Genomic DNA, 22007 nt, shown 5'->3' with positions numbered 1-22007 from the left:
ATGATCAAATATTTATTTTAGCCTTACAAAAAATAAATTTTTGTATTTTTTTTTTGAATACTTTAGAAAAAATGAGATCAAGTTGAAAAGACGGGGAAATATAAAAATAAAACAATAAAATTACGTATTAAACAGACAAAAATAGTTTTATTTTAAAATACCATGTATAGAGTATTGGAATAGAAACTTATGTGCTCGAAACTCGAAAGAAATAAAACCATAATTAATTAATTACTGATTTTTTGCAAACACAATGTCATGAAAGTCGGGTATTTTTTTAAATATTCACATTCTCATTGAATATTTAATTAAAAAATGTGTTAAAACTATTTATTTTAAATAACAATCTTTGAGTTTTAGATTTATAAAAATTTCAAAAATTATAATGGTATATACAAATATAATATAAAAAATACTTATTATGCTAGTAAATAAATATCATTAAACAATAAATATAAATGTTCATGATTACTTGAAAGCGAAGCAATTTGTTATATCTATATATTCATTTATTATGATTATCTGTAGGTTTTTATACCATTGACGGACTGACGGTTGAGTTTTAAATATTGTAAACTGTAAACAGTCAACTGTTAAGCCAGATATAATTTTTATACGAATTTGTATCAAAATATTAACAATTGTGAAAGTTGTTATATACTGCATTTTGTAATTTTTGACCGAAAGATTTACCAAATATATGCGCAATGATGATAGAGAATCCCATAACATCGACGCCGGCAGGTCTAAGACTTAGTGTTGGCGGGAGAAACAGTCCTTTAAAAAGACGAAGTCTTGTACCACAAAGTCGAGTTAAAAATATAAGAGATGAGGTTGGTATTTGAAAATCTGACCAAATTGTCTTAACATAAACAAATCTTATGTCAGGAGAAAACTAAAAATCCATCTTCGTTTTTGTGTCAGCGGTTAAAAGGAATTTAGTTGCTTATACTCCTTAACTTCATACGAGAGTTTGTTTTAGGATCCTAACGATGACGATGCTGAAAGGTCTTCACTGGTTGCTTCAGAGCGGGCGCTGGCTGCTTCTACTCCTCAATCATCCCCACGCCGAGGAAAGGACACCATGTCATCATCGCCACAAAAAGAACATTTCCAAGGGTGCTTGAAACTTTTTGCAGAGAACGTTGGTTGATCTCTTCTTTTAATTACAATCTTAATTATATTTAAGATCTTCTAACTTCAAATATCGTCAATGTAGACTATAATAAAAGATCATTTCAGAAAATCACCAAGGACAATGCATGGAACCTACAATTAATAGATTTCATGACATCGATGTTGAGGCGTCATGATGCTCGTATGGATAACTTGCAAACAGCGTCTACTGTAGTAGATGCCTCTACTAGAATATACTCATTCAGAGTAGATGCAGTTCATTATGATGTTCTGAAAATGGCAGGTGGTTTGAGTAAAGCGGCTCAGGTAAATATATATGTAAAATATATACATTACTGATACATTACCCACTTAAAAACTTATTTCTTAAAGTGTTGAATAATCATGCAAGCCAAGGCACACATATAGTTGTTTTTGAAGTCTTATTAACTATTTTAAATATAATATTTTTTGGTGTAATTTTAGTCAAAAAGGGGGAAAAAAGATGATGACAATGCAACACAAGATGAGAATCCAACAGAACAAGAAACTGTAGCTCATAAGAAGAAAAAGAAAAGATCCAAGGGGGCAGTGGCAGCTAACCCTGAAGTATTCAACGGAGATTTTGATGCCAATGATTGCATCGGTCAGTGTATTTTTTTATTAATGCTATAAAACTTATACAACTTCTTCATGCTACATTATATTACATAGCTGTCAATATATATATATATACATACATACATATACATAAGACTATGACTGACATGTATGATGTATGTATTAACTATGACTATTTTTATTAAAAAAATTGTATATAAAAAAAATTAGTTTTTGCAGATAATAAGTAGTTGCCACAGCTAGTATAGTTACATGATATGTAAAGAATAAACATTGTTTTATATATTTTCAGATCCTTTCTTTGAGAGGCTCGCAGCTACGACCGGTGATGTGACTTCCTCCAATAGAGCCTTTAATGCAACCCTCCCTATACATGATGAAACACTAGCTTTGATATTAAGGTAACATCACTCTCACTTGAAGAGAATATTTATTTAATATATAATTTTTATTTTAACTCAACCAAGGAGGACTTTTAATCTAACACAGGATTCAACAATCTGCATAACAATTTAATCAACAACAAGTAAAACAAATGCTTCTTTTTAGGACAGACATACCATTTTTGGAGTCAATAAAGGAGAATGTGGATGAAGAGATATTAGATCTCAATAATCATATCACTCTCTCATTGAAATTACTACCAGCTTTCAATGAAAACGATAAAATTTGTGAGCCATTTGCTGATTTCTCTATAAGTAATTGGGATCCTGAAACAGAGGACAGGTTTGTTTATTGTTATTTATGAAAATGTCGTTAGTTCAGTTTAAATTTAAGATGGATGTTAAATTATGTTTAATCTGATTCATCAGAGAAAACCCCGTGAGCAACTGGATGGAAGAAAACAGACTGAACTTATCACAACAGGCTCTAGCGTTTGATGTGAACGCTGAAGTTGAGCCCATACCCCAGGATGACCAACATAATGACTTATTTGGTAATTATATATAAGTTATATGAAGAAAAATTATAGTTTAAACATATTATCTATAGTTGTGACATTATACCTTCACTAGTTATATTAATATTACGTTTTTACATTCTATAGTTTATATAAATGATCATTATTTTCATATATCAAATATGTCTGTGACAGTTAAATATTAATGAAGTATTATAAATAGAACATGTTAAAATTACAATATATATATTATATATGTATATCGGTTATAGAGGATGAGCCGCTGGGTGGTATCGAGTCTGATGAGGAGGCGGATGTGGCGGTGGCGGCGTGTGTGGCCCGCGTGCCCCCCGCGGCCCCCGCCCGCCTCACGGATCTACGCCCCGCAGCGCCCTCACACTCGAGAATGGAATACTCATACTGCGCCCCCGCGCTCGCCTGGGCCGGACCCGCTCATTGGAGGATTAAAAGCAACAGGGGTGAAACAAATCTCTAATATGGAATAAACCTGCTTTAAATGCCCTAATGCCATTCCAAATAACCACTCTAATAAATAATTACCTGGAACAAATTCTTCTTATGTTTTTATACACTATACACAGTATAGATTATATTATATGTCAAATAAATGTATCATAATGTTTCCGTTGATTGACTAAGGATATGGAGTATGAAAACCGTGATAACTATGATATGATATGATAACTAAATAATTCGGAAGTTCGACTACATTATAGGAAATGATCTTTTAAACAGACTAATGTGTAGAAAAAATTGCAGTCAATTATACCTGCGATCAATATCGACGTGATCTGTATTGTATTCATTTTAAATATACAATTTCAGCGTCCAAACAGTCGGAGCGCAGTCAGTCCACCGCTCGGGCGACTGTGGAATGTAAGAAGGTGAAGACCAAGAGACAGCTGGACTTCCTAGAGGCGGGCCTGGCCGTCGACTGGCGGACCAACCCCGGGCCTGACTTTGAACCCGCCCAGCCCGCCAAGATCATGATCAGTAGGAAGACGCTCGCCACTGGACACACCTGGAACGAATACAACTACAAGACGCCCGTGGACAGGTGTGACGTCATCACCGCTCGTCTTTGTACTATAATACACGCCCACCAGGCGGTATCATGGCATGTGATACATTCAAAAATATCTGTAGTAACTTTTCATAAATTCTACAATTGTATTCAAATTTTTATGAACAGTACCTACAGTGTAACTGTATTTTAATGTTTTTAAGATAATTATTTCACTATTACTCACCGTTAGATCACCATAAACGATGAAATTTAAAATTTAACGGAGTGTTTTAGTTGAACTATCTCACGCAAAAACCAAACCATTAAACTATGAAAATAATTAAAAGTAACTGAACATTTTTGGTGTCGAGGAAATGTGTCTAAGCTGTTTTTAACGTTAAAAGTAAAATAACGGGGTTCCAGTAGAAAACTTTGACGTAATTTTGATTATTAGTTTTTAAAGTAGGTTTAAATTTTTTGATTCAACAGAGGATTAGACGAGAGTCACTTCCGCAAATTGTTCCTTCGCTCCACTGTGATGATGACCAGAGCACGGGACGCCAAGGAAGAGGAACCGCTCACTGTTGAAACTAGTTACGACTTCAACAACGAAAACGATGCCTCGTATTGTCTCAAACATGTACCGGTGGGTACTTGATATATTTGTATATATTTACAACTTTTAAACGAGTTTTATTTATGTGGCGGTATTAGTAGGAGGGCCTTATGGTACATAGATTGTGAGACTCGACGAATACTTGGGATGTTTTGAACTTTTACGCCTTTACGCTTCTATGTTTATAACTTGGCTCACTGTGCGGTGATTTGTGATCGTAGAACATAAATTAATTTCTATGATTTTTTCAGACATTCTTTAATATACTTAGTAAGTAGTAAATTAAAAACTGTCATCCCTTATGACGTAAAGAGATTATTTTGAAGATAATTTTTATATTATATTACTTTGTTATAGGTTTCCAATGATTATAGAAGCGTACTCTGATATGTCGGGAACTTTTTAAAATGCAGATACATAAGTCCTAAATAAATCCAATCCAATCCAACTGGGCAGTATAAATAATAGGTTTTCTAATAATAATAATAATAATTATAATAAAGAAAACTATACAGCCTTCTAATTATTTAATATCTATAAAAGAACTTAATAAGAAATTAATGAATGTCCTACGTTATATTCTCTTGACGGTTTGTTTCATCTTTAGATGTAATTTCGCTTTAACAAATCAATCGTCTTTTATTACAGGAGGGTGCCGAGTGGGGCAATGAAGATAACACTGAGGCGCCGGAGTTGCATGAACAAATAAGACACGAACAAGACAACGAAGATATAGGAGATATGATTGAACCACCTACTAAGGTACGTCTATTTTATTAACATCTGTAATGTAACTAAAGATAGCATTAGCTTAAAAAACACTATTTGAATTGATATAAAATGTATTAATCAAGTTTAACTTAAATTGAGACATAAAAATTAAATAATTATCGTTTAATATTAATAATACGAGAAATAAGATTTCAATTGTTTATCAAAGTGATAAAAAAATTTTTTTTTGGTAAAAAATTAATAGGTTCCTTCAAAATTTATGAATTATTAATGTTTGCGTTTTGACCAGTTTAAAATATTTTTATTTGGTAGGTTGCGAAAATCTTCATTCCTTACGCTATGCGAGCAAAAAAGGTTGATATGAAGCAACTAAAACATTGCACATGGAAAATGTTAACTGGTAACAGTTGCGACGGTGATAAGGAAGAGGTCTCTAAAACAACATTCTTTTCAATATATTCAAAGTTACCGAATAAATTATCAACGAATATGAAAGAATCCCTCAGCATACCTCTAGCGTTACTCTCTGTACTACATTTAGCCAATGAAAAGGGCCTAATCCTAGAGAAAAAGGACGATTTGAAAGATATAGGTATAGTAGGTTTAATTAAGAATTAATTATTGTGTCTGTGTAAACTAGATGACTTATTTCTCTATAATTTTTGTAAAATTTTAATCAGTAGTAAACTCTTTTGACGTTTATAATAAGTGTATAACGTTTTCAAGGAATTGCCTACAGCATACATCTAGTGATGGGAAATATACTTTGTAAATAATAATTAGTTTTATATTAATAGTGGCCGGTTTGTAACTACACATATAGTAAATTTTGTTCTTATGTAATTGTACAGATGTTTCTTATTGATTTTTTTTTATTACTTCTTTATAATCTGTATGAACTAATACGATAAATAAAACGACAAGGACACTTTATAAACAGTTTTATTAAAAAATCAAAAACAAAATATAAGCTATATAAATAACTTTTATTCGAAATAATCATAATAGCAACCATTTACGCCGTTTTCATTTATGTCAAAGTAACAAAGACAAAACAATAGGTGCATACAACATGGTCAAACCAGCAGATAGACAGTTTAATGTTTAAAGAGTATTATTGTTAACAATTATAAAAAATTTATCATTAGCAAAAAAAAAAAACAAAGTTTTAGCAACGCATAATCAAATAAACAAAAAAAATATCTTTAAGATGATACCTTTCAACTTATAACGTAAAGTTCGCTTTTATTAAAAGTCAGTAGTAACGTAAAAATAAAGCGCAAAACACACTTACAATTAATTCAAAATTTGCAACAGGGCATAAATAAGAATATAAATTACCAAAACACGACTTATTGGTAATTTATCACATTTAGTAATAGCTTAATCAGTCATACTGTTCGTTACATAATAAACATACCAATATTCTAATACGAAGACTAAGTTATATCTTATGAGAATAAAGCAGCTATTAGATTGAGTTTCATTTTTATATAAACTACGCGTTATCTTACACCCTATTCAGTTGAAACATGTTTATCTATAGAAGTATCTGCATCTATGGCCGGTGAGGGATGTTTAATATCACCCACACTTATATATTCATCTACCTTCGGTGAACTGCTAGTTTCTACTTTATCCTGTGTGTTTATAGTTACCGAGTTGTCAAGGGTGCTAGTGGAATCGTTTGTCTTCAAAGTTGAAGTTTCACTGCTGTCCACATCTTCATCGATCGAATCATTTTTTTCTATGGACTTTTCGATAACAGTATCAGTACTGTTATCGCTTTCGTTCAGGTCTTTAAGTGAGGAATCTAAATCTGATACCTTTTCATTGTCGTTCGCTTCGGCACTTTTTTCTAGACTATTTGTTACCAATGTGTTTTTATTTTCTACGTCACCGTCTTTATCAGACGTGATGTCCGGAGATTCGGATATTAAAATAGAACTGATATCAGTATCATTTAAAAGAAGTCTTATTAATGACGGTTCTTTAAGGCTATCTAAAAATTCTATCTGGAATGTTACTAGTTCAGCAACTAAATCTTCAAGTTTAGACTTGGCAGATTCATTCGAAGCATCATTCGCAAACTTTGCTAGTCGACAACACTTCGCCAGAGCGTCTATTGCTGCGATACTCTCAGGTAACAGTCTGAACTCCTCGCACTTCGCTTTATTGCCATAGTCTATAAATTGTACATGGTAACCAACATCACAAAACTCTAAAATTTTCCCCCGATACCATTGGCCATCTTCAGCCCAAAGAGCGGCACATAGTGATCCAACTTTTAGTTCTGAGACGCGTTCGAATTCGGCACCTTTACTTAAGACCTCTGTAACTTTATCAAGATCAGACATCGAGTCGTCTAACTGAACATAAAACTCGTCTAATGAATTAACATAGCATATTTTCCCGTTGCTTCGTATATCTTGCCCGACTGGCGTCGGTCTTTCGGAGACAGGATGCTCTTCACAAAGTCCAACCAATTCTTCTGTGACAGATTTACCTTCCAAATAAAGTTCCACTATAGAAATATCTCCGGAAGCAATGAATTGAACATTAAATATAGTCGCCCCTTCGGCGGCTAGTTCATTAAATTTGACCTCAGATTTCCGGGACCAGGATTTAATGTCTCTAGGTTTTTGAAGGGCGCATTTTCTCGACAGCGCCGGTTTGACTTTCAAGTCATCTGGTAAGCTGCGCAACTCATTAGCTATAGAAGCATTTCCGTAGTCCATGAACAACACTTCGGTTCCTTCTGAACCATCAACTATAACTTGTGCTCTGTACCACGCTCCATCTTCAGGATACTTGGCCGCGCATATAACTCCTTCCTCTTTTTCCGTAAGTTCCGGGAAGTTCTCGGCGTCCACCATAGCTGATTCCATGGCTTGCAATTCCGGTGCAGCGGTTTCCAGTTGAATCCAGAATTCCGACGGCGAATTAACGTGACTAGCGAAACAAGATGGTAAGTCACCACACTCGGCCTCCTCGGATCGAGTGGCGTATCCTTCGCAGACTAGTTTATCGGTCAAATTTTGTCCGTTAACGTAGATATCCACGTATGTCGTGACGTCCTTCAGGACGATCAATGCATCAACGGGCGAAGAGATGTCTCCTACAAGTTGTGTGAAGTAATCTGAAGCCGGTTCGGACCATTGTCCCGTACCCGTGGGCACAGCGTTCACACTAGATTTGATAGCGTATCTGTCCACTAGTTTCAAGTGCTCCGGTATGGTCTTAATGAACCCTGGCTGGTTATCTAGCACATCAGTGTTACCGTAATCAATAAACCTTATGGTTGTTATATCAGAATCAGAATCAAGTACTTCGGCTCGATACCACTGATCGTCAGCCAAATATTTGGCAACACATAAAGTGCCCATTTCGCGATTATCTATATTGATATAGCTTTCAGCATTCGCCTGTAGTTCAGCCTGGATTTCTTCTATTTTTTCTACTTTATCCGCCATTTGCAGCCAGAAGTGTCCGGGAGTATCTATATGACTGATATACACTCGTGTACAACCTTCAGGGAGGGAAATCGGTTCGGGGGCTTCGACTGCGGTTTTAATGTCTTCCGAAGCCTCTGGTCCATTAACTTGTGGTGCAGCTAACTTTTCATTCACTAACTTCATAGATAAATCAACACCGTCAAGATGTAGGTTAGCGAGCCAACCGTCACTACCAAACGCTAAAGTGACCTGCACTTCTTTTTCGTTAGTCCATTCTGTTAATTTGCTGATTGTATCTTCTTGGAGAGCCACTAACCCTAAACTGGCTACGAGGGCTAAACAACAGGGTTCAAAGAACGAAGAATCCAAAACCTTAACAGAATCTTTCGCCACGCTTTCAGAGTTGCCATAGTCAGAGAACTGCACTTGGACATCCGTTTCAGACGAGGATATTATTGTAGCCCGGTACCAATTTCCATCTGAAGATTTAGCAGCGCATAAGCCATCAGTTTCGAAATTAGTCAATTGTTCCGGAGTTCCTGATAAAAAAAAATCAAGCTAGTACTCTTAATATTTTCGATAAAATATAATTAACACAGGTTTATAAAAAAAAAAATAATCTTAATTTTTACAGTACCTTTTTCATAGAAATTGTACAGTTTTTCCAAGAGTTGTGCAATTTTATCCCCATCGAGAGATTTTTGCAGATAGAATTCATTCAGATTTTCTATATATGATATGTAGGCGTTGCCGAAGTTATAATTAAAGACGGCTCTTGTACAAAGCTGGTCCACTGCGTCGTAAGCGCCTTCGTCAGGCTCGAATATCGCTATCTTCTGGCCGGTGGTGGGATCATAAAGTGTAGAAACCAATCTGAGACAAAAATTATTAATTAGATAATTATTATTATCCTATTAAATTTATTAACATTCACTCACGTTATATCTTCAACACCATTAATATAGATTATAAACTTTTTCCCACTCAGTTTGTCCTTCAGCTCATCTAGAGACAGCAAGGTTTTAGATTTCTCCGTGTAGTTGTTTAAGCTACATTGCAATGCTTGATAGTAGTAGACGCTAAATTCTGTGGGTAGATTCATGATCTGCAAAAAGTTATTTGTAAATACAAAACTATTTGATAACTATCAGAAGTTAAAATTGTAAAAGTTCTTAATATATCCTCGTACATTGCTCAGTGACGTAGTAATAGTCCTGCCGTAATCGGGTAAGTCAGCTTTTATATTATCTTTATCGGAGGCATCGCTGATGATAGCTCTATACACTTTACCCTCATATTTCACACTACAATGAATTCCTTCCGATAGATTCTCCGCTGATAATGGCAATAGCTGTAAAATAATTAATTTCTTGGTTACACTATCAAATAATACCATTAAATGATATCATTAAAAAAAAAATTACGCTCTGTACCTTTGATATATTATAGTTTGCTATAGCGCTCTCAACTAAATCAGCCTTATCCAAATCCAACTGTACGTAAAATTTTTGGAACGATTCCACAAATGTCACTTTGCATAACATTTGTTGGCCAACAATAATTGTTAAATCGATGGGCTCATCTGTAAATTGCACATTGAAACAATAATTGAATGAACTGTATAAGCATTAAAGAAAGCAGTTTATTAGAACTTTGTCACTTACCTTTCAGCGTGACACTAGAAAGATTTTCAGACAAGACAGCCAATTGCTTTTCGACAAGCATGTCAGCCACGCTCACACCATTATTCCATAGAGACACTTTAAACTGGTCATCCGCATATTCCTGGAATACGCACTGGTAACGCGGCGCATTGAAACACAAATCTATTTCTGGATCAGCCTTCCATTCACAATCCTTAGGCGATACTCCCGTTAAAGAACAGTGGACAGCCATCTTTGGCAGTTCCATAAGTTCCGATTCCATTTGCCATATATCTTTGGCGTCAACCAGTTGTTTGTTTCCGAAATCTACATAACGTACTATAAATTTAGAAAAAGGTTGGACGGATACTATCGTAGCTCTATATAAGACGCCATCGGCCGGATATCTCGCTAACACGGATGCTCCAATGGGAACATTGCCGGTGTAAGACTTCACACCTTTATAGAGCTCGGGAATTTTGTGCATCATTTCTAAGAATTTCGGTTGCAACGATAATATCTGAGTGAAGAAGTTTTCCGGTGAGATGATCCATGTCACTGATACTTCTTGTTGAGAGTTTAATTCCACTGAGGGTTCAGTGAAGGGGGTTTCGAGTGGAAGAGGATTTGATAGTTCCTTGTATTGAACTTGAGTGAATTTGCTCCTAGCCTTATATGGTGGAGCTCTGCCACTGCGATCATTGCCACTGTCTTGTGACCTGAAGCTTCTTTCAGATCTCTTATCGCTCTCTCCCGTGTATGATCTCTCAGCTCTATCTCTCGGTGTAAAGTTGCTTCTGCCGCCTCTACCGCCCCTATCACCTCTCCCGCCTCGACCACTTTTTTCTCTATCGTTTCTTTCTCCTCTTTCAGCTCTGTTATCACGAAACTCTCTCTTTTGATTCCAGTTATCTTTTTTGTCGCCCCAATTGTCTCTTCGATCGCCCCGATTCTCCCTTCTGTCTGGTCTAAAGCTTTTATTACTACGGTCATCTGTTTCCTCGTCTTGGTTATACCTATATAAAAAAAAAAGATTCATGTAATAAATCATTAATTATCTGACATATGTGGGTTATTCTCATTGTGCGATATCAAAAGACAAGCAAGAAAAATTTATTAGCTGGAAATCATACAAATTCTCAACCAAGCATCTATAACACAAACGATTAAGTGAAAATTAATCATAATGAAGCTTGTACCGACAAAAAATAATTAAAACATATATTAATAGCAATGAAACGTCTGTTACCTAGAGCGTGTCGTAATTATACGATATAAAAATTTGTGATGCAATATAGAAGGTAAATAAACTTATTAAAACTTAAAAAATTAAAGATAGTTTCAATAGTCAGAGTGAACGGTGTTGCTGAAGTTTGATGAAGCGTAACGCATCAAACAGAGCGTTGAGAAATGAGCAGAAAAATGCATAGAATTATTATTCATACTTATATAAACACATTAAAAACCAACTCGTTTATGACACGAACTAGTTTTATTGATTTTTAGACACGAACGAAACTGTTAAGGTAAAATAACAGCCATACTTTTTCACTATATTTCCCTGTATGGTTACATTTTTAATAACTTAATTTCAATAATATTATTGTATGTGGCCTTATTATTGATAAAAAAACAAAAGACATAGAAGAATAGTGCAGTAACGAACAAAACTCTCAAAACATAAAAATCTTAAAAGAAAAAAAAATGTGCAAAAACGATACATTTAGCAATATATGTTGTTAATAATGGTACAAGTGATAATAATATATTACAAAATACAAAGTGCACAAAAGCGTTAGATGACATCACCACACACAGTGCAAAGTAATTTCGTGTTTTCATACATTTTTGTGTTTATTAAAGAACAGGTTTAGGGTGCTCTACCACCAGAGTTAACAAGGCTAAGTTGAACTCCATCTCGATAAATTGTTTAATTTTTGGCCCCAGTACCACCTGGCCATTTTTATCTGACAGTTACTTTGTTTGCACAGATAAAAAATTATGCCAGTTAACAGTATATTGAATTTCTTATATTGTCAACCTTCATGGTACATATGGTATTGTATTTGTTATCAATTTTGTTACTGTTAAGTAATTCTGTTTCAAAAAAAGAAAATAACAAATCAGTACACATTTGTTACAGGATTATCTAATTTGAAAATCGATCATTTTCTGTACGAAATCAGTTTTCTAATTTCAGAACAAAATCATAATTTTGAAAACAATACTGGCTGTTAATTGAATTTTTTATAATGAGATCTAAGACTTTCGCGAGTGTTCGTTTAAATCAAACTAATATTTTCGTTTTTTTTTTTGCTGCAGAAGTAACGAAATGTCGGGAGGATGTAGTTTTAAAAATAATAAAATAACGCGTAGTAATCCGAAAATGTTAGTTTGACTTTTATTATTTTCAAGATGGAGTCATTCTGTTTTTGAATTCCTTAGCTCGTACGTGAGGTGGATGTTCTGTATATGAATGAAGTCCCCTACTCCGTGTGTACCGTTTGAGTCGTTCCTGTTGCGAGTTCCTCGCATGTTGCGCGTCCACGGAGGCCGCCTCAGCCGCTTGCCTCAGCCTCTTCCCAACCCCCATAGTTTCCTTCTTCCAAGTCTTCTTGTCTTGCTGCTCTTTCGGTTTTTTTCTGTTTTGTTTCCAATATTACACTATATTCGCTTTTTTTGCAATTTTTATAATTTATCACCGTTGATTCCTATCTACTACTATATGGAAAATCATGTGCTAAAAATCATTACTTTCAAGTAAAAAAAAAAAAAACAAAATATATAATTATCAAAAATATGGATGTGACAACTCGTACCTGCGATTAATATAAATCTTATTACGCATTCCAAATATTTCCGAATGACTATATTTCTACTCAGCGATTTAATCACTTTACAAGTATTACAAACGTTTTATCGGAAAGAAACTGCCATAGCTCTCTTTTATAAGCCATAATAATTTCCAATTTTTTTTACAATATCTTAAAAAGCATCCGATTATGTTCCAATATGATTCACGCAAGTGAAACAATCATGACCAAAAGCACATTACGTGTTCCGTGTTTCGAAATATTAAAGTTGGATAAGCGTTTTTTATTAAATATAGGAAGTTGTTCAACGTAATATTCAGCATGATGCTTGCGTAACGACGGTGTAACAAAAACCTACCAGAATAAAAGCAATCAGTTTCATTTGAACCTTAAAAATCTTAAACACTTTCTTTTTTAACGGAAAGTTATTGTTATTACGAAACTATGGACTAATTTCATTATAATATTTTATAAAGTAATTTCCACGGAGTTGTTTGTACGAATGTTCGTTACATCTTCACTTAACTATTACGGATTTCAATGAAATTTTACAATATCATTAGTCGTAAGTCATGCATCGGAATTACATATAGATGTTATATAAACTATTTTTTTATATACAACAAAAATTACCGAAAAGTATATAAGGTATCACAATAACTGACATCAAGACATCGCAGTATAATATGATGTAAAACATAGTACATAACAATAAGCTCCTGTTTAAAAAGGAATAACGAAAATTCTTCATTAAATAGAGATATAAAAACACATGAATTCCATTTGAACTTCCAATCCATTCGAATTTCGAATTTTTATTAGATAACACGTAAAGTGGGGGGGGGGGGTTATCTGTGAGAAATATAGAAAAAAGGTTCACCTGTCCCGTTGGCGACTCTCCTCCCCGTCCGTGGAGCCGGGCCCCGCTTCCCGAGGACGGCCGCGCCTAGTGACGTCACACGTTACAGAACATGAGGGTATTTGATAAAACTTGTGATCCAAAGATCAGATGTACTTTTAACTTTCATACGAAACATCCGTTTAACGAGGAATTTATTTTTATATTATCATAAATTTTACGCGTCATTAATTTTTTGTTGGATCATTACCTATCACAGTGTAACTATTTGTTAATTTAAAATATATTCATCAACGATTTTAGATCTGTTTTTATCTGTGTAGAGCAAGGTTATCGGCAAAAATATATTATTTCTATAATATAATAGAATAATAGACCTTGTATAGTTGGTGGCAAATTTCAGGATATATAAATAGAAGAACAGTAAGTACAGCTATTATAAAAAAAAAAAAAACAGATTAATCGACTCACCTATCACCCCTTTCAGATTTAGCACCAAACTTATCACTGTGCCTCCCGGGTCCAGATCTTTCAAAGCCGTCTTTTTGTTCCCTACAAAAAAAAAAAACTCATGTAACTTTCACAAAACCAAATTCACTCGAATAATGTCTACATATTAATATTACCTATACCAATATCTATGCATGTTGTGAGGCCAAAATCTCTTAACAACTAAACATTTCTTAAAAACGGGTTCAGAGACCGCAAAACGAAGGCCATACTGACCGTGACTCAGGGAACTATTATATATTTTTTGTTGATCGTATACGAAAAAGTTAATGCTCGGTGCACACTTGCGTTATCTTGATATTGAAGTATATATCAAACAGATATCTTTATTAATGTTATCGTATATGTGTACATAGCTGAAAAAGTTTCGTTACCACTTGTGCTGCAACACTAAACTGAATATAGACAGTTTTTAAGTTTTCATTTTTAATTTTCGCATATTATACACGTAACGTACACACTGAAAGTGTTTCTATTCAGTTTCACGACTTAAACTAGTACTAATTGTTATACAGTTATTTTGAGTTAATGCTTTGTAACAAAATTAGACTTAATTAAAACGGACAAGAAAGAATTTAAACTCAGATTCTTTATAATTGGAAAATCTAGAATGTATTTATTATTTATAATGACGTATGTGTTCATAATAAAAAGATATTCAAGCTGAGAGTGGTGGGGGTGGAAATTATATATAAAAGTTTATTCTCACCTAGCTCGGAAGCTTCCTCCTCTCTGTCCAAACTCTTCTCCCTCCTTTTGTTTCCTCTCCTCCCGGAAGCTCTTCTCCCGCCGGAAGTTCTTCTTATCGTCAGGGATGCTACCTTCAGGTGAACTGAACGTTTCAGGAGCGTCTTTCCGAACTGGGGTGACTGGTTTCGTCTGCTATTTGATAATTAACATAATCAATACTTTTCAGAACATATATCGATATTTATTTGTACGAAAAAATAAGATCATTTTTATAAATAAAAAAATATAGGAATGAGACCATCGATTATAATTTATTAGTTACTAAAACAGGGAGCGTCTCCAGATCAGATACTATCAATCTAGAATGGAAACTGTGCAACCCAGAGCTTCTGTAGAATAGTCTCAAGGGTTCCGTAAAAAAATTAAATATTAGTTTCCTATATACTTCTAAACGTAAGCTAATAATCCTTAGGTATTGTTTTAGATAAAATAAAAAGTACTTGATTGACGTTCCGTGGTCTATAAAGTTTGTGAACTACTGTTCTAGATCATACCTCAGGGTTCATCCTTGGTTGTGACAGCTGGTTCATTCTTCTTGCTACGTCCAGGGGTGGGTTTACAGTGTGATCCACCAACGACACGAGCATCGTATCACTAGATAGGACACCGGCTATATGGGCCATTAGTGTCTTTTCTAGCGCGAGCATTTCTAGTTGGTTCGATGTCTTTGTTTCCACTGGTCTATTCTCGAAACCCTGACGTTTTAAATATTTTGGTATATTTAAATAGTATCAGACCGATTTAGTTAATATTCTAATAGTATTAAGTGTATACGTTTGTACGGATGTCTGTCACCATTTATTTTTTAATAATATGGCTAATAAAGAAATATAACTAATCTGAGTCAAAAGCCAGCAGATTATTGACGAATTTTGTTAAAAAAGATATAAATATTAATATGTAAATTTAGATCTTGATTACTTTTATATTATAACTGAAATAATTTATATCGGAAATTAAAGTCATTGGATGTAATTTTATAATTGTGTTATTATTAATATGATTTTTTTTTGATTTTGTAATGAATAAAGTTTACTGAGATTTGTTATATAAATTGTATATATTGTTTATCTTATGTTAAATATGAAAAGGTGAATTTGTATACTATTACTAGTTAAACAATTATTACAAGAATTATGCTATATTTAGTTCATAAGGTCAAGTATGTTATCAAGCAAACAATAAGTAAAGGTAAGTAAATCTCATTAAGTCTATACATTTGTTGTAATGAGGTTGCAAAAAGAAAGATTTTAAGTAGAAAATAAAATGTAATTCTAAAGTTTCACATACAGGTGTATATTTAAATGATTCTGTGGTATATATTTTTTTTGTTTATGGTTTTATAATTAATTCTTTTTTTTTTAATATGAACTATAAATGACTATTTTATATTAAATTTTTTTTTAATATCTATTATATATATAACTCACCCTTAATGCACATTTCATTGCTTGTGCCGGTAAAGTGATCAGATCGGGTGTTATTGTCCTCAAGTCTTCTACATCTACTTCTTGTTCATTGCCGTAATCAACATACGCCACTACAACTTTGTTCCCTTTTGATTCTCTGACGAGGGCTCGGTACCAATTGTTGTCGTCGGGAAACCGTGCACAGCAAACGGCTCCAACGGGCAGTTCTCCAGGCGGTGAACTGTTCTCACAATGAGCTTTAACAGCTTTCATCACGGCACCAAGCTCGTCTATCTTATCAGATAGCTGTATATAAAATTTTATACAACTATCTACATATGAAACCAACACAGACTGTTTACTTCCCAAAGTCAACATTTCCATCCACTTAAACTGCAACTTGTCTTTCATATTCGCCATTAATAAATCGAGCACATTTTTATTATCTAAGTACAGTTCACCATATTGTATCAAAGGTGGACCTTCTGGAGCCACCACTCTTAAAGTCAATACCTTTCCGTTAACAAGCTGTTTAAATGATTCAACTAGATGTGGGCTCTTCTCCAATTTTTTAACACCAGACAAACAGAAGCGCATAGCAAATACATTGGGCTTCACAAATTCTTCAGGAATATCGAAAATATCATAATAAGATACCATTTCTGTATCACCAAAGTCAACAAAGAATAACTTGCATTGTGATCCGGATAAGTTCATTACAATTGCTCTACAAATGATACGGTCTCCGGACATTCTGCCGAGGCAAACCGTTCCGATCATTGGTGGTTCGGCTAGACTACTATGTGGCCTCCTATTGATGTCATCCATCATGTCTTGGAGTTTCTTAGCGTCGGTCACAAGTTGCACTGCAAATAGCTCTGGCCCTTCTTCAGCAAAAGACACGAAAACTTTATGTTGTGAATTGACTTCCAGTAGTCTACTCTTATATGTTATTGACTTTTTTGGTGATGGCGGTTTACTGATTATTGTAGATGGTGGTGTAGAAGTCAGAGGCATTTGTGAAGTTGGTAAATGAGGCTGACGAGCTGGTGCTCTAATATTTATCATATTTCTAGCTGCTTTATTGACCATTATCCTTTGGCCTACACCAGATATGGGTACTCCATTATATGGCACACTCATGGACTGATTTAGCCTCATTGCTGATGCAGGGTTTGGGAAGTTCTGATTTATTAAAAACGGCACATGTTCTGTAAATGGTGGAGCATCATTGAGTAAAGTTGGTGACCAGACTGTTCCATGTTGATTTTCCATCATTTGTAATAGTAAACTCTCCTGTTGAGGCACTGGAATAGCTATTCCTATTCTATTAGACACAAGATGGGTGGAAAGATCATTACCCTTGAACTGAATTGATATGATGGGCAAAGTACGAGTTTGAGCTTCCACCACTGCTGGATACTCAGCATAGCAGAGGAGACTTTGAAGTTTAAGTAGCAGTGGTTCTTCCCACCTTCCTGACAAATGCTTGACACGAGACAAGTAGTAATCGGAGGCTTGTCCACGTAATTGTAAAAACATAGGATCGTAACTATCTAAGAAACGTATAGTACTCAATGAAATAATGTCTTTATTACCGTAGTCAATAAAATGCACTCCCACCAACCCTGTGGCCAGATTGGTGGTATTTATTATTTTAGCTCTATAATAGGTTCCATCTTTGTATTTCGCGGCACAAATGACACCTTCGTGTATAGCTGCCGGTGGAACAGAACCTACACCCTTTTCAAGATTTTCGCGAGCACTTTCGAATAAACTTTCGATCATAAGCGATGACTGCTGATCCAGTTGACCACTAATTTTAAGGAAATGACCCTCTCCATCTACATGAGTCACGTAAAGCCGAAAAGATCTTGGAGCCTCCGTTGGAACCGCCATGGTAAATAACAAAAAAAAAAAACTCTTTAAACTATAACACGGTATTCAATTGGAAAGAACATAACGTTTAGCAGCTATCAAATGTTTTTAATACCCTATTACTCTCAACTAACGACACATTCGAACAATAGAATATCCACTTTCTTTTCCGTTTACGTTTTTATGAAACATCAAACATGGCGCTTAGAATGCATTTTTTTTTGTTTATCTGTGATTATGACTCAAAGACAATGTGAAATATGAAAAAATATGTAAATGTAAGATATAAAAAATATATAAACTTGTAAAACTGCTTTGATTTATAGTAACGACAGCTCTTTATGTGACAAAGTATTTAAACTGCAATTTATAACATATATTTATTTCAGCTTGATGAAATAAAAAAAATACTGATAACAATTCGCACGTATTGGAAGTATTTAGTAAATTAATTTCCAGAGAAGTGGACAATGAAAACAATTTAAAATATTATATAGTTTAGTAATATATTAAAAAATATGATATAAACAACAATTTATACATATATTTATAAGGGTCAAGATATTTTTTTCTCTAGGAAGGTGAATAATGTAAATCATTTATCTTATTATACTATGGCTTCATTCTTCAGTGGGATACTGACTAATGACTTGTCAACGAAGGATTTGTTGTTTATAACTTAACAGCTAAATATATTGACATTGACAAGAAAAAGTAACTTGAAAGAAATTCTTTAATCCTACTGATTGTCTTACTTCTTTATTTCATTACAAAAATGTTTTAACAAGAAGATTTAACGAGATAAAAATAATTCTCAGTATGATTCAGGTTCTCGGAGTCCTTGGGAATTTATGATTATATACATTGTCAATTGTGTTTGTTTTTGCTACATAGTCCTCTTCCATATATTGAAAAATGATCGAAACTTGTTCAAAAAGATGCATGTTACTGGGGACTATTTCGTTAGGAGTGTAAGTGAAGTTTAATAAATTAAATATCTTAAATGATGTAAATTTATGTCGCTTTTGCATAATTTTATTTTTTCTCAGACTTACTATTCTGATTCTTATATTAGAATCTCAATTAGCTGATACCCTCTCTGGCAGCCAGAAGATGAAAAACAAAACATTTCCAACAGAAAATAATTCGACTTGCTGGCTACATCAACCATATACTATAATTAATGAATGTCATCCTTGCTCAGGTAATAAAAACATTAAATATTGAAGAAATCACCTTGTTTATAAAGATTAAGTGACAAACATTAATTTGGTTTTTAGATTTTGAAATTCGAAGCAAAAGCATTGGTGTTTGCATACATACAAGTTTTAAGGAAATTTTAAAATGTGCAAATGGCGAAACAGTAACTCGAAGGTAAGAGACCGAATGTATCTAATAATGTTTAATTAGCAGTTTGTAACATAATAAATGTTAAATATTATTTAAGCTGTGATCGCGTCGCATATTTAGAAGAAAGGGCTTATTGGAAATTTACCATCTGGTCATTGGTCTTGGGTATGGCATCATCAATAGCTGTGATGTTAAGAATGAGGGTGCTGAATCACAAAGCAAAGCGACGAGCAAGACAAATCCTTGCCAATGGATCTATTTAAATAACTAATATATATACATATATAAATATTTATTAAAAATTAATTTAATGTTTACAATATATAGAAATATTAATGCTTAATAAATAAAATCTTTCTATTATAATGACTGCTATTTCAATCAGATAAGTTAAATATTTGTTAAATTCGTAATATGTAAATTTAATTTTTTTATAATAAAAATATCTCTTTTTATTTAAATATTGTCAAAAGATGATGTCCTAACTCTAGCCGATTACTTTTTTTTTTACCTTAGAATATAATTATAGAATGTTGCTGATTGGAATCTGTTTTGAAAGAAACAACTAAATTAATCAGAATAATCTGAATATTAACAGCATACATGTAAAAATACTAGTTACATCTTCGCATATTTTCTCACTAAGATCAAAAAAAGTTCTTGGTACAAGTTGTATGAACTATTGCTAGCATTTCAGTATTAAAGTTCCATTTTCTGGCCCTAAAATTTAAATTCATGGTTCCATCTATGGTTCCATCTATGACCTGAGTCACGAACTTAGCATTCTGCTCACAAATTTATAAAAATTTTTGTTTATGTACAATAAAAAATGAGTTCCCATTTTATTCAAACAATATTTTGAGTAATTCACTTATAACTTTTACATTGACACTGTTACCAAGTAATCGGTAACATTGTTTTGTGGTTGTCCTTTCGGGGAATTTATAGCTTTTAGGAAACATCATTAATGCCAACACTTCTTTTGGTGTAAAGAATCTAAGCTTTAGCTGTTGAAATCTGTTAACATACTCTTCTTTACCGACTTCATATTGTTTTGCATCTTTAATGCAGTTTTCAACTTCATCAGGTGTTGAGTCTGTGTAAACAGAGCCAGTACCTTCGACATAATGTGTGTAAGATTTCGTAAAACAACACGATCTTTTTGAATGTTTATAACATATATCTAATAGATATGCCCTTTTCAAGAAATTGTTTGTTAGCAAATATTTTTCTGGGACATTTGTTTCAAGAATAGCTTCCAATGTGTGAGGTTCACCATAATCTTTTGTCAGTTTTGTTATCTGAAAAACGGTATAAGAGAATTATTAAATATGGGTAATTTTACATACATACTCAATTTAAAATGACACTTACAACATTAGACAAAATAATATACAGTATCAAATTATTACTTACAATTTCATCTGTCCTTATAAAACTCCAGTCCAATGTGTTTTTTCTAGCTATACAGTAATATCTTAACCTAGAGTTTGGTACACCAACACTTGTTGGGCACAATAGAAATTCTTGATACACAAAATTACATTTTTTTAATTTATTAATGAATAAATTTCTTACAGTTGAACATTCAAATCCCTTGACATTCTCCATGAGAATGTATTCAATATTATCTAATTCATCAAATAAATCAATTAAATATGTAAATGAGTTTGTTCTAGGATCATTCTCATCTAAAAATTTGCCATTTCTCGTAAAAGGTTGGCAAGGTGGAGACATAAGAATAGTATTTACATTCATTTTCTTAATGTCTTCATATGAGAGAGACTGAATATTCTTCGTTATTAATGGAGTGTTTGGAAAATTGTGTTTATATACTTCATTTGCCACAGTATTAATGTCAACAGCAGTAACTACTTCGCCATTCAATTCTGATGCTGAAATATAATATTAATTTGAAACTATCCTTTTATATTTAAATAGTTTTATTATTGAATAAACATAAGATGATTACTTATTTACCATTCCAAGCACAATGCATGCCTCCTATTCCACTATAAAGTTCTAAAATTTTGTGAACCATTTTTATTAATAGAAATCAAATCATCACACAAGAAAATTATATTTGCTGTAGTCACGAGATTTAATTTTTTTTTTTCATAAATTAGATATTTGATTCCGCAACATGTGGTGGTCCTACTTTAATACAGGATCGTAAATACAATGATAACATCTGACTAAATATGAGCAGTCAAATATATAGGTAGTTGGGTAGGTACCTGTTGGCAATTGACAGCAAACAGTAATTTTTCAATTGAGTTTTTGAATGGATCCATAGCTTAAATAAAAAAATTATGTGATTTAAATTG

General features: G+C 33.4%; 4 protein-coding genes across 6 annotated transcripts; 2 read left to right on the top strand and 2 right to left on the bottom strand.

The window, feature by feature from the left end:
* Nucleotides 1-554: 554 nt before the first annotated feature.
* Nucleotides 555-5908, top strand: LOC116772650 (condensin complex subunit 2). The gene is made up of 12 exons (XM_061522323.1): nucleotides 555-833; nucleotides 983-1144; nucleotides 1243-1443; nucleotides 1603-1762; nucleotides 2030-2138; nucleotides 2287-2463; nucleotides 2550-2674; nucleotides 2911-3117; nucleotides 3485-3716; nucleotides 4155-4311; nucleotides 4930-5043; nucleotides 5326-5908. Exons 1-12 carry the CDS (start codon nucleotides 708-710, stop codon nucleotides 5629-5631), a joined length of 2076 nt encoding a protein of 691 aa, XP_061378307.1. The 5' UTR covers nucleotides 555-707; the 3' UTR covers nucleotides 5632-5908.
* Nucleotides 5909-5939: 31 nt separating this feature from the next.
* Nucleotides 5940-18542, bottom strand: LOC116772649 (maternal protein tudor-like). Of its 3 annotated transcripts, none has more exons than XM_032664893.2 (12): nucleotides 16474-18542; nucleotides 15538-15738; nucleotides 15003-15172; nucleotides 14255-14335; nucleotides 13805-13870; nucleotides 12613-12753; nucleotides 10133-11127; nucleotides 9902-10050; nucleotides 9658-9819; nucleotides 9407-9573; nucleotides 9106-9341; nucleotides 5940-9007 (listed from the first exon to the last, which is right to left on the bottom strand). In XM_032664893.2, exons 1-12 carry the CDS (start codon nucleotides 18349-18351, stop codon nucleotides 6531-6533), a joined length of 6723 nt encoding a protein of 2240 aa, XP_032520784.2. In that variant the 5' UTR covers nucleotides 18352-18542; the 3' UTR covers nucleotides 5940-6530. The 3 variants fall into 3 exon arrangements, with proteins under 3 accessions (XP_032520784.2, XP_032520783.2, XP_032520786.2); XM_032664892.2 differs by having other exon boundaries at nucleotides 15003-15175; nucleotides 16474-18541; XM_032664895.2 differs by lacking the exon at nucleotides 12613-12753 and having other exon boundaries at nucleotides 15003-15175; nucleotides 16474-18541.
* Nucleotides 18543-19007: 465 nt separating this feature from the next.
* On the top strand, nucleotides 19008-20046 carry LOC116772570 (protein JTB). Its single transcript, XM_032664800.2, has 4 exons — nucleotides 19008-19301; nucleotides 19380-19534; nucleotides 19611-19704; nucleotides 19778-20046. Exons 1-4 carry the CDS (start codon nucleotides 19246-19248, stop codon nucleotides 19941-19943), a joined length of 471 nt encoding a protein of 156 aa, XP_032520691.1. The 5' UTR covers nucleotides 19008-19245; the 3' UTR covers nucleotides 19944-20046.
* LOC116772569 (tRNA (cytosine(38)-C(5))-methyltransferase) lies at nucleotides 19386-21927 on the bottom strand. Its single transcript, XM_032664799.2, has 3 exons — nucleotides 21661-21927; nucleotides 21097-21575; nucleotides 19386-20981 (listed from the first exon to the last, which is right to left on the bottom strand). Exons 1-3 carry the CDS (start codon nucleotides 21719-21721, stop codon nucleotides 20523-20525), a joined length of 999 nt encoding a protein of 332 aa, XP_032520690.2. The 5' UTR covers nucleotides 21722-21927; the 3' UTR covers nucleotides 19386-20522.
* Nucleotides 21928-22007: the final 80 nt, after the last annotated feature.

The sequence above is a fragment of the Danaus plexippus genome, chromosome 12 (assembly GCF_018135715.1).
Source record: "Danaus plexippus chromosome 12, MEX_DaPlex, whole genome shotgun sequence".
Taxonomy (NCBI): domain Eukaryota; kingdom Metazoa; phylum Arthropoda; class Insecta; order Lepidoptera; family Nymphalidae; genus Danaus; species Danaus plexippus.
This window is presented reverse-complemented; position numbering and strand designations above follow the sequence as displayed.

What these genes read in the sequence shown, in the direction of transcription:
- LOC116772649 (XM_032664892.2), bottom strand. Translation starts at nt 18,351, where the DNA reads ATGGCGGTTCCAACGGAGGCTCCAAGATCTTTTCGGCTTTACGTGACT. An exon ending in TTCTAGTGTCACGCTGAAAG is followed by an intron (nt 10,051 to 10,132) that starts GTAAGTGACAAA and finishes TGCAATTTACAG; the next exon opens with ATGAGCCCATCGATTTAACA. An exon ending in TTACTACGTCACTGAGCAAT is followed by an intron (nt 9,574 to 9,657) that starts GTACGAGGATAT and finishes AACTTTTTGCAG; the next exon opens with ATCATGAATCTACCCACAGA.
- LOC116772650 (XM_061522323.1), top strand. Translation starts at nt 708, where the DNA reads ATGATGATAGAGAATCCCATAACATCGACGCCGGCAGGTCTAAGACTT. An exon ending in TGATGCCAATGATTGCATCG is followed by an intron (nt 1,763 to 2,029) that starts GTCAGTGTATTT and finishes ATATATTTTCAG; the next exon opens with ATCCTTTCTTTGAGAGGCTC. An exon ending in TACAAGACGCCCGTGGACAG is followed by an intron (nt 3,717 to 4,154) that starts GTGTGACGTCAT and finishes TTGATTCAACAG; the next exon opens with AGGATTAGACGAGAGTCACT.
- LOC116772569 (XM_032664799.2), bottom strand. Translation starts at nt 21,721, where the DNA reads ATGGTTCACAAAATTTTAGAACTTTATAGTGGAATAGGAGGCATGCAT. An exon ending in CATGCATTGTGCTTGGAATG is followed by an intron (nt 21,576 to 21,660) that starts GTAAATAAGTAA and finishes ATTATATTTCAG; the next exon opens with CATCAGAATTGAATGGCGAA. An exon ending in TTATAAGGACAGATGAAATT is followed by an intron (nt 20,982 to 21,096) that starts GTAAGTAATAAT and finishes ACCGTTTTTCAG; the next exon opens with ATAACAAAACTGACAAAAGA.
- LOC116772570 (XM_032664800.2), top strand. Translation starts at nt 19,246, where the DNA reads ATGATCGAAACTTGTTCAAAAAGATGCATGTTACTGGGGACTATTTCG. An exon ending in TGAATGTCATCCTTGCTCAG is followed by an intron (nt 19,535 to 19,610) that starts GTAATAAAAACA and finishes TTTGGTTTTTAG; the next exon opens with ATTTTGAAATTCGAAGCAAA. An exon ending in GGCGAAACAGTAACTCGAAG is followed by an intron (nt 19,705 to 19,777) that starts GTAAGAGACCGA and finishes ATATTATTTAAG; the next exon opens with CTGTGATCGCGTCGCATATT.